The sequence below is a fragment of the Scomber scombrus genome, chromosome 3, assembly GCF_963691925.1.
Source record: "Scomber scombrus chromosome 3, fScoSco1.1, whole genome shotgun sequence".
NCBI lineage: Eukaryota > Metazoa > Chordata > Actinopteri > Scombriformes > Scombridae > Scomber > Scomber scombrus.
This window is the reverse complement of record NC_084972.1, coordinates 27,454,661-27,465,705: the sequence shown is the minus strand read 5'-3', so window position 1 is coordinate 27,465,705 and position 11,045 is coordinate 27,454,661. Positions and strand designations below refer to the sequence as shown.

Below are 11,045 nucleotides of genomic sequence, written 5' to 3'. Positions count from 1 at the left end.
GGTGTTGCTGCTCTGCCCTGCTGAAGGTAAGTCATTAGGAGTAAATGTTTTATCTACCTGCTTTCAGCTGCTTTCCACCCCTCCCACATCCGCATGCTATGTATTCTGACCTTGGTTTCACTTAATGACATGTTTGGCTGCCTGTTGCCTAGGAAAAAATAATTATTTTCCAAAACATATTTATAGCTATGTAGTCAAAGTAATTACATGTTTCCCAAACAAATTTGATTGTTTCACTATGGAATCATTTCATGATAATAGAGTAGTCTTTTTAGTTACCATATATTTCCATAGTACCCATTTAGTTGCTTTCTAATGTCTAACAATATTGTTGCAGATATCTGAGGGTTGTTATGTTATCTACCTGCTTCCTTTCATGTCCCTGGTATTGAGGGAAACTGTTGCTTAAAGCTGCACCTTGGCACAGCGTGGCATTTTCATTGTCTGGTGTCTAAGGCAAGAAAATGTTCAGAGATGCCCCCATTGCAGGCTGACTGAGAACTCCCTTATCTGAACTTTCACTGCTGATCTGTAGATGGCAGTGATAGCATGAGTATAAATAAACAGTGCTCTCTAAAACATACATTTACATTTTTGCAGTCTATGTGCAGCCTGAACCCATTTGCCACACATGTTAATGTATATCTTCAGACTTTTTTCTTGTTTGTGCAAATCCACTTGCTCGTATTTAATTTCACCTCAGCTGAAGATACTTGGGTATACTGTTACTTTCCAATGCAGCTTTGGTTCATATTTTGTAAATCTCAGAAATTTCCAAGATGAACACAGCATCTGGAGTCTTGTTATCTCTGAGTTTTTTACCAACCCCGAGAGCCTCTCTGACTTCCCTAAGTAGCTGAGCCCAGCACAAAGCAACCATTGTGAGACTGCTCTTTAAACCCATCCCAGTTGCTGAAAAAGCCCTGCATTCAGCGATACCCAGTAAAAAATCACAGTGCCAGGGCCAAAAATCACAGACTGGAATTTTGTCTGAAGCCCATGAATTCATAAGATTTGTTTAGGAGGTATTCATGCAGTTTTCTGTTTGTCACCCTGCCAAGCTTCTGAGACTGGGCTGACCTATTTCCCAAATTGCACTGTCACACACAGAAAGATATAGCTTCCTTCAAAAAACACTGCTACCACAACAAATTTGGATGAAACAACTGATGTTGCTTTGCACAAGAGACCACTATGAACATAGGAACACACTGAATTTTGTGTACCATCAAATCAGCAAAAACATGTTCACTAAGACAGTAAGACTTGTACCACACTTATCAAACTGAAGACAATATTTGTTGTAATTTCTTATCAAAACTTTGGACACAGTGATGCACCTACACTTGACTTTAAAATGGATTTTGAGGCTACAGATTTGTTTGTGTGCTAATCAAAATATCAAGACTGAGAACAGCGGAAATTCAGTGACTGATCTCAAAGACGCATCAGTAGGTGCAAGTGTCATCATCAAGTTGGCCAGTGGAAAAGTGACCACTTGAAATCTATCTTGGGTCAGTTTTTGTATATTTTGAAAGGAAATTTGCATCTTTCCAGCAAACTATTATTATTTGTTCACTTATTTTGGGGGTTAGTGTAATGTTTACAATTAACAGGTTTCTCAATTGTTTGTGTGTTTAGTGCTTTGTTGACTCTGATTGTTTGCTTATTTGATTTACTCATTTAATTAATTAGGGGGCTGGGGTTAGGATTTGTTGACCAGTCATTTCTGATTCCCTTATATAGCCTGTGAGTATTTTGGTTGTTGATTTTGCATTCGTTAATGAAGCCTGTTTACGTTGTTGTTTTTTCTACTCCTTATGTAACGAGATTAAATCCGAGTCAATGAATACAATGAAGTTAAACTTTCACAGACTGATTGGGCACCCACCTGAGACGCGCAGTGGGGCGACCACTGGGGGGCCCCGGACCACAGATTGAGAACCACCGTTGTAGACACATGAAAGGGGGTGGGGAAGAGGCAAGTACGCAACCACTCCGTGTAGACGGGCACTGGAGCAAAAATATTCATCCCCACTTAACATGTCAATCAGGATTAATGCCCTTACAAACCTCCCCTTGGGTTCATCCAGGTCCTTTCACTAGTGTAGCCTATCGAAGCCAGGGCAGAGGCGGTAATATATAAGGCAGGACCGGACAGGACAGGAACACAACACCAAAAGCCCAGCGGTTTCAGTAGCGCACACCACGGAGTGTCGCCTGGACTTGTGTTTCACGTTTCTGAATCTCTAGCAGTGGTTGACATGCGTAATGACTGATCACTCACTCATTTCGACAGCCTGATGCATGTCGACTAACATGTCAGAGCTCCTTGAAGTGACACACTTCGGCATTTTTAATATTTTTTCGCCAGTGGATTACTCATGCAACGCTTTCTGAGGCTGCAGATGAGATTGTTTGCATGCGGATAAATTTGCAGGAGCTCCTAAATCCCTGTTTCTGCACCGTGCTCACTGTTGGAGGATATCAGTAGTGCACGCAAACTTGCAGCGTAAACATTGTACTTATCGGCTGCCCGCAAGCACTTTCCGAGATGGATTTGAAGAGCGCCTGTCGTATGTTTCTTTTCCCGGTTCAAATGCTGTACTATATAGTCAGAGCAAGTTTGTTTTCGCTGTTACCAAGCAGAAGGAAGGACCTTACCAAGGAGGTGGTATTGATCACCGGTGGGGGACGAGGCATCGGTCGTCACCTGGCAAAAGAGTTTGCCAAGCACGGGGCCAGAAAGGTAATTTCAATTTCAACTAGTTGCACCCACATATTTGCCTTCTGCTTCTTCCAAAGCATCACATTTCACAATAACTTAAGTTATTTTGTGAGGACTCTGTTTTGACAGTCCATGCTTCTGCAGATATTTATGTCAAAACCAGCATTAGTAGTGGCAGCCTGAACCCCCCTCCCCTCTCCCCTCTCCACTCTCCCCTCTCCACCTTCCTCCTGCCTCAGGTAGCCTGGTCAGGTTGTAAACGCTGCCCCAAGTGTATTGTTGTTTCACTGTTACATGGAAGTAGGATCATGACCTCTGTAGTTTAGTTGGTCCAGTGAGACTAGAGACACTGCCCTCAATTTTGGTTCAAGTATTACACAACAGCTCGGGTCAACCAGAGGGCAGGTCTGGGCAGCCTTTATAGCTGATTGATGTGATTAAGTGCAGCACTGGGCTGACATTCATTCTGGTAAGGTCGGGGAGGGTTCTAGTATAACTGACATGTCTAGAAATCCACAGATTTAGGCAATGACTCTGTATGCCAGTTTGTGTGTGTGTGTGGGTGTGTGTATTTTGGACAGAGGAAGAAATGTGCACAAAGCCACACATTAAACTGCTTCAAAGCCATCCACATTATAACCACCCTGCTATTTCTCAATTTTTTGAGAAGTCTTTGCACTGTTGTAAAATCTGCCAACATATCACAACACAACAGAGGCCCCATAATGCTTTTAATAAAAGCCAGATTAGGTTTTCAAGCATGAGGGCAAGAGATTCCTTTTATGGAGTGTATGAAAACCAAAATGACCCCATCAAATAGGGATAGAGATCAACAGGATACATTAGTTGAATTCTGTTTCAAAAGTGTAAGTTCTAACCCATTAAAGTAAGTGCAGTGCAGTGTAATCAGATGACAGATACTAATGAGGTAATAGGTCAATAAAGGTCAGAAATATGATAACAAGTTTTTTTTTATTATGAGACTGAAGCAATTGTTCATCATTATGTCAGCAGCTGAAAGTTGGGTTGAATTTACATGATGCTAACCAGATTTTGATCAGACTGCTAGATTTCACAATTAATCGATCAAATCCAAACATAATTTTATTAACACATTGAGTTGGATTAATCCAATGTATGATGGTATCTCCTAAAGTTGGAAATCATTATTCACATTAGAAATCAGTTTAAAAGTAACTCATTCAGTCTTGCCTGTTTCAGAGAATCACCCCTCCCATTCAAACACATCGTCCCACCCCCCACCGCCACCCTCATCATCCTTCATCCCCCTAACAAGGAGCCGTCACTCGGGCCTGAAATGCTCTAGTGGCCAAAGACAGCTCCTCATCACTGCAGCTCAGGCTAACCTCTGTTCATCATCATCATTTCCGGCAACAATTTGTCTACAAATCCAGTGGGTGAACATTACATAGCTGAGTGCCTGATGAGCCACTTGTGTCCCTTTAGCAGTAATATGTTAATACAGAGCAGCTCTATTTTTGATCACCTCAGATGGGATTCATCATTACACTTGGACGAAAACGGTGGTAATTTCCCTGCGAGAAAGCACTGAGCAGCTCAGCTGAAAGCTGTGCATTGTAATTATCTGTACATGTGTGACATGTGCTCCACATCTCAGATGCTCTCTTAAGGCACAATTTTAGCAGCTTGAAAACATTGCTAAAAGCTCAATGAAACACTAACTGCCTCCCTCTGTCTTTGAATGCCATCTCCTTGGGGAAAGAGCAAGAAGAAACCAGTGGGTTTTAAAAGCTTTACTATGCAGCTGCACAACAAAGGATGTCACCATGCTTTTCAGCACCCCATTGTTGGGTATTATCAAGGTGTGAAGGCTTTGAAAACAACACCTGTGGTAATGTGTATGACAATTACTCCCTGCCTAAAGAGATGCTAAAAGGAAATAGGACGGTAATTATGAATAGGGTTAACCTCTATGAACTTGCGGTCACCCCAGTTTGAGCCCCTTTGTGATTGGCAGCCGGAATTTCCTTTTCCCTCTGCCTTGGCTTTGGTTTTTTTACGGTGTGAGGAAGACTAGCTATAGTGTTGATAAGAGAATCTGGTGAGATGGAGAGCTGGGGACTCGTAAGGGGAGCCAGGTTGTCTTGTGTGCTGTTTGGGGGCGGGGGGACTGGGGGGGGGGGGGTTGCAGAACGAAGCTCTGGAACAATAAACAGCATCCAAGTTCAGCGCACAGAGAGAGGGCTTTCAGAATATTCCCTGTAAATAGTAACAACTTTTAAATAGCGTATTTCTTCGAGGTCTCTTTCCAAGTACTGTTCAGTGCCATTACAACACCTCTAGAAAAATGTGTTTGCAGAAAACATAGATTTTTGTGTGGTTAGCATTACACAAAGAGATCACTACAATGAAGATGAACCGAACCGAGGCACTGACAACAGGTTTGTGTGGGTGTGTGTTGTGCTGGAGGCGGGAAGCACACCGCTCCCAGCTGGGTATTGCCCTGCAACTGACCTTGCTGTCTCCGCAGTAATTAGACAGCGGCAGGCGACTGCCTCCTGAACTCCTGCTGCCCCCTCTGTGTGCCGCCTCTCTGCTGGTCCATACAATGGGTGTGAAAAGGAGGGTCATACCCACCCATACATTCAGACCTGAGAGATAGAGTATCACTGTAATTCAGATGGAGCTACTGGGGACACAGAGACGTACACCTCAGCCAGTATTGAGTGGCATCCTCTCTCTCTCTCTCTCTCTCTCTCTCTCTCTCTCTCTCTCTCTCTCTCTCTCTCTCTCTCTCTCTCTCTCTCTCTCTCTCTCGGTCTTGTTTCAAGCGTTGCAACATTAATTTGTTGATTAGAGTAATTTCACTTACATCATGCATTAATATTAAGTCTTGTTAGGTATGCCTGGTTAGAACAAACACTAGTTTATCACTGATACCAAAGCAGGCTTGTGCAAGATCAATCAAAACAGTTTTTTTTACTGTTTCTATCTAGATAGCAATTTGGCCAGTGCTTGTTTGTTCTGAGGGTCCTGTGTGTTGTGACGGGTGATAAACCTAATGAATTAAATAACATTTTAACAGGAGCACACAGTTTGAGTGCTTACTTTTAATGAGAGCTGTCGGCTTTGTTTGTAAGGCTCAAATCCTATTAAAAGCTTTCAGTTATTTATCAAGACCTGTCTGCCTTCACTGATTACTCAAATGGGCTTGCAAATGAAGCAAACAAAAACCCCAATCAGAAGCAACTCAAATAAGGGCCGTTGACAGAGGGAGCCAAAACTCTTATTGCTCCGAAACGAAGAACACATTCCAAACTGTAATCTTTGATGCCCTTAGAGCTGTGTACTGTCAATATTACAATGTTTGGTTTGCTTCTGCCACAATTACAATTGGACAGTTATGGGCACATAAATGCTGCATTAAATGAAAACCAATACAGTGATTTTTAAGGGTCATGCCTGTCCAAATTAACATGCTGCAGTTGTCAGTATGTTGTGTTTGGCTCTAGACAAACTCTGAATACATTTGAATAGATTGACACAGTCTGTATCTGTCTGTTACTGAAACATGACAGGTTGTACATATGTGTGTCCAATCCATCTATAACAACTCATGCCTATTTAAACCTTTACATGCTTATTCACTGAAAGTACTGTTATTAAGAATGTTAGCTATTGTAAAGTCTCAAAATGTAATACACTGCAGATTCAGTTTTGCCAGCTCTTAGTACAAAACGTATAAGACACATAACACAATATGCTACATGCTCTGTTCACTTATTCTTACATGTTTTCATATAAAATGTAATTATTTGTTCTCTAAAACTAATACATCAATTCAAATGTTGATCCTGCCAACTCGCTAGATGGATGTTTACACATAAACACTGGTATAAAACAATGGGATTGACAGACTGATCCATGTGCTAACATTAGACAGACATACTCTCTTATGTGTGTGTATGCATACACACACAGTCTCCCAGTCTTTCAGATACAGAAGATCACTTTCCAGAAGACTTTTTGCTCAAATATTAACCTTGGTCACGGGCGACCAGCCAAATCCCACACTGGCGTCCTCAGCACTTCACACACGCACTGTTTTCAGACTCCCTGACCAGAAATGACGGGGCTCATCTGCCCAACAGGCCGTGTAATCTCTTTGAGAATTTGTGTTTGAGAGATGAGGAGGGCTCACCCCCTGATTTCATTACCTTTCCCTGACCCCAAAGACTGACAGATCTAATTGCCCAATCACTAGTCCACCACCTCCATCCAACCCCATGTTCCCTGCTCAAATGACCGGCCTTCATTTAGTCTCCGGGTGGATGAAGAGACAATTCATTCACACAGCAACCCCCAAGCCTTTAATCTTGCTCAAAAACTATTTGTTGGGGTGAAAATGGCCTCTCTGTTCTCTGAATGAAAAGAGCTTTGCTGCTCAAAGATCTCCACAGTACTACTGGGTCTCAATGCCAGAAAAAAATGGTGCTAACATACCTAATTTTGTGTTGATGACTGAACAGTACACTTAAATTACCATCTCATCTTCTCTTAGTCTCAATAGAGAATATTTCTGTGTTTATTTTTAATCTTTAAAAAAATATTTTTTTGCTGTCATTTGCCAGGTGATCTTGTGGGGCCGAACAGAAAAGTGTCTCAAAGATACAGCTGAAGAGATCTCTCACTCAGGAACAGAGTGCCATTACTTTCTGTGTGATGTGGCCAATCGGGAGGAAGTTTACAAGCAAGCCAAGGTGGTTAGAGAAAAGGTAAACCAGCTTGATATCTTTACGAATATTTTTATTTGCACATAGAGAAATGTAATTTGCACACAGTGAAACACACCATAAAATATTACCCTGTGATGCCTCTGTGTTTCCTCTGTATGTATATTGGCTCTGAGCTGCTCTGTCTCCCATCTGGTGTATAGATTACACTTCAACTGAAATATCTGAATAAGAGCGAGGAATGTTGCTGACAGCTCTGCTGCAGCACAACTGTATCATCTCGTGAAAGCAGACAGAAAATGCATATGATCTTTGGCAATGCTATCTTTTTTCATATTATTCTTTTTCGTCTCAGGTGGGAGATGTTACGATATTAGTGAACAATGCAGCTGTAGTCCACGGTAAAAGTCTGATGGACAGCGATGACGACGCCCTTCTGAAATCCCAACACATCAACACCATGGGACAGTTCTGGGTAAGACTTGGAGAAACTGAAGCTGAGGCAGCTTGTATGCAGATGTAGGGGAATTCCTTCAAGTAGATTATCCTTGTCATTTTCATATTTTGATTATAGCATGGGAGTATATACAGTAGGCACCTCCAGACTTGTCAATCATGACTGCTATCATGGCAGGTTAAGTGGGGTATTTCCAAATTACGTCTCAGTCACTGAAACATCAGAGGGGTTTTGGAACTCATGGCATTTTTATTTTGAACAGAGATCAAAAGACTTTGTCATAGGCAGACAGAAATGCAATTATCAACTAAATGGTAATGGAAATTTAATCTGTGGTTACACTGTGAGCCTATTTCTCTTGCCTGCCCTTCTTTTTACTCTACCGAATAGATTTCACCTTCTTTTTCCACCTTGTCTTTATCATATCCTTCATTCTCTCTCGTTTCTTTTCTTGCCTCAGACTACAAAGGCCTTTCTGCCAAGGATGCTGGAGCTGCAGCATGGCCATGTAGTATGCTTAAACTCCATCCTGTCCCAGTCTCCCATCCCTGGAGCCTTAGACTACTGCACCTCCAAGGCCTCGTCACTGGCCTTCATGGAGAGCTTGACGCTGGGCCTGCTGGACTGTCCTGGCGTTGGCTGCACTACAGTCCTTCCCTTCCACACCAATACAGAGATGTTTCAAGGCATGAGAGTGAGGTGAGAAAGCATCCAAAAGTGAGACGCAAAAGTGAATCCTTTGTACTGTTGTTTGCTTATAATCTGGGAAATTAAAGATGTTATGTGGAAGATTGGCTGCTTTTGTTGGCCTCAACACTTTATTTAACATTTTGTACCATGAAGTCAGATTTTATTGGAAATCTGCTGTATCACAAATCAAATCATCCTCTTCAGTAAAGCAAAAAGAGGTGTTTGGAATAAACGTGGTCTTCATTGATTGTTTGAAGTATTTGAATAAATAAACTATTTAATAAAATAAAAAAAAGATAAATGCAACAATGTAGATAAAAGTATCAGTCAAATATCAAACCACCACCATCCACAAAAAATAGAGGCACCCTTTTGAAATTTCTGTTGTTCAGCTTATTACAATGGATTATAATAAAAGACTATTCAAATGCTGGGAACCTCCAAAGCATGAGTTTATGACTTAATACAACCCTCCCGCTTTTTGTAGATACTCCCCCACAGTTTTGTTGCTACTATTAATGTCCTTGGTCAACTCGCCCTTAAATAACACACTGATCAAAAGTAGCAGCACCATAATGACGCATAGAAATGAATTGTGCTTAGTCACTCCGTCATTGATTCATTCATTTATTGTTATACTATACTATATACCTAGTGGCCAGCTTTAAACTATGACACTAACCCTTGATGCTTTTAACTTTTGTAATAGGTGAACTGTACAACGTGCTTTGCATTTATGATCATTTTGTTGTGTAATACCTTTTGAAAAGGCCATGTAAAGTTCAGTTTGTTGCTCTATGCATGTCTAGCTTGCTAACCTGCTGGTTATGAGCAGTGGTGGTTACACCTTGAAGCAAATTAAAACCCTGAAATAGACAGGACATTTCCAGTTTTTTAGCATGGCGACACTTTATCTCAAAACCCCTATCTTTATTTTTCATAGATTTCCACAGCTCTTTCCACCTCTCAAACCTGAGGTAGTTGCTCAGAGGACTGTTGATGCAGTCAGAGCTGACAAGGCTTTTCTCTACCTGCCTTGGACCATGCATGCCCTCGTCATTCTTAAAAGGTAAAAGTTCACATACATCATTTGTCTCTATTTCATTGCCATAATTGATGCTAATAATTGATGCTTAACAAAATTCCTGGTCTTTCTGCTCTTTCTAGCTTCATGCCACAAGTTGCACTTGAAGAAATCCACAAGTTTTCTGGGAGTTATACCTGCATGAACACGTTCAAAGGGAGGACATGAGCCTGGAAAGAGGTTCAGAGCAACCTCAACTGCTCTGGGTTACAATTAAGGAAATATGGACCTTGCAACATCCAGAAGTGAAGGAGGCCCCATGATAGTGTGAAGAGAAATACTTAGGGGACATTTGCAAAGTGGTTGCTTCTACAGGTAGAATTATTGGTCCCATTTGTATGTGTGTGACTGTGTGTGCCTGCACATGCATGTTTGTGTGTGCGTGTATCATATGGCGGACTGAGTACGATTCTCACTTTGAACAGAAGCCATGCATAGGTCTGTACCAGTAGTTACTCTGGGAGTTTTTTGTGACACTTGTTTTAGTCTGTTTTTATGCTTCTTTTTTATTCTCCTTTTAATGTGTTTTTGGATTAAAACAAGGTAATAAAATGGAGTTTTAGAAACGCACTGTGTTTCTTTGTGCATGATGAAAAAAGAAAAAGTGAACACTCGGGAGGTACACATTGCTTTGTGTCTGGGTTTTGACTCCCATGGCAGTGTGATAACACCTTTTGATTTATTCCAGGCATGAGATCAGTGACTATGACAGATGATGTTGTCAAAACATAAAACACCCTGGGGTGGCATGTGTATTCTTGTTTGTTCTCTACTGTCAAAAAATGGCGCAGGGGGATGGTGTAATTCTCTATAAACATAATGAACTCAAAACAAGTCGGTCAGGACCTCGCCCTTACATGTGCAGAGTGGTCTAACCTCATTCAGTGATGTGTGGACAGGCAGAAGATGTATTAATTGAGCCCTGGAAGGACAGCAGTCACCTTAACTAAACTATTCATGTCTCCTGTTAAGATTATAATGCAGTATACAAACTTTGGTCCTTTTAACTTTTCTTATACTGTCATAAAAATGTTATCTACAACTGCTACATGTTTGTGTTGTTATGTCATACTGTAATTATGTTTTTTTTTAGCAAAGCCCCAGGGGCATGTGTTCCCAAAAAAGAGAGAAAATATTAATCTAAGCACATTCCAAGGCTTTAGTACAAAACAGAGGGATGGAGCTGTGTAAATTTATAATGCATGAGATTTATCAATGCCACCCAGTCTCATAATTACCATTTTATTGAGGATATTATTTAAGAGCTAGAAATAACATGTCTTAAGACTGCAACGAGCTAAACTTGGTAAATGCATTGAAAAAGGAAAAGAAAAAAAAACTTAAATTGAAATTAACCAAACATCTGTAGCT

The 11,045-nt window shown here is 41.1% G+C and overlaps 1 protein-coding gene across 1 annotated transcript; it reads left to right on the top strand.

Moving 5' to 3' along the window:
- The first annotated feature begins 2,014 nt into the window (after positions 1–2,014).
- On the top strand, positions 2,015–10,412 carry dhrs3b (dehydrogenase/reductase (SDR family) member 3b). The gene is made up of 6 exons (XM_062415437.1): positions 2,015–2,749; positions 7,342–7,485; positions 7,799–7,918; positions 8,361–8,599; positions 9,534–9,659; positions 9,758–10,412. Exons 1-6 carry the CDS (start codon positions 2,555–2,557, stop codon positions 9,840–9,842), a joined length of 909 nt encoding a protein of 302 aa, XP_062271421.1. The 5' UTR covers positions 2,015–2,554; the 3' UTR covers positions 9,843–10,412.
- The last annotated feature ends 633 nt before the right edge of the window (positions 10,413–11,045 follow it).

What these genes read in the sequence shown, in the direction of transcription:
- dhrs3b (XM_062415437.1), top strand. Translation starts at nt 2,555, where the DNA reads ATGGATTTGAAGAGCGCCTGTCGTATGTTTCTTTTCCCGGTTCAAATG. An exon ending in CCAAGCACGGGGCCAGAAAG is followed by an intron (nt 2,750 to 7,341) that starts GTAATTTCAATT and finishes GTCATTTGCCAG; the next exon opens with GTGATCTTGTGGGGCCGAAC. An exon ending in CCAAGGTGGTTAGAGAAAAG is followed by an intron (nt 7,486 to 7,798) that starts GTAAACCAGCTT and finishes TTTTCGTCTCAG; the next exon opens with GTGGGAGATGTTACGATATT.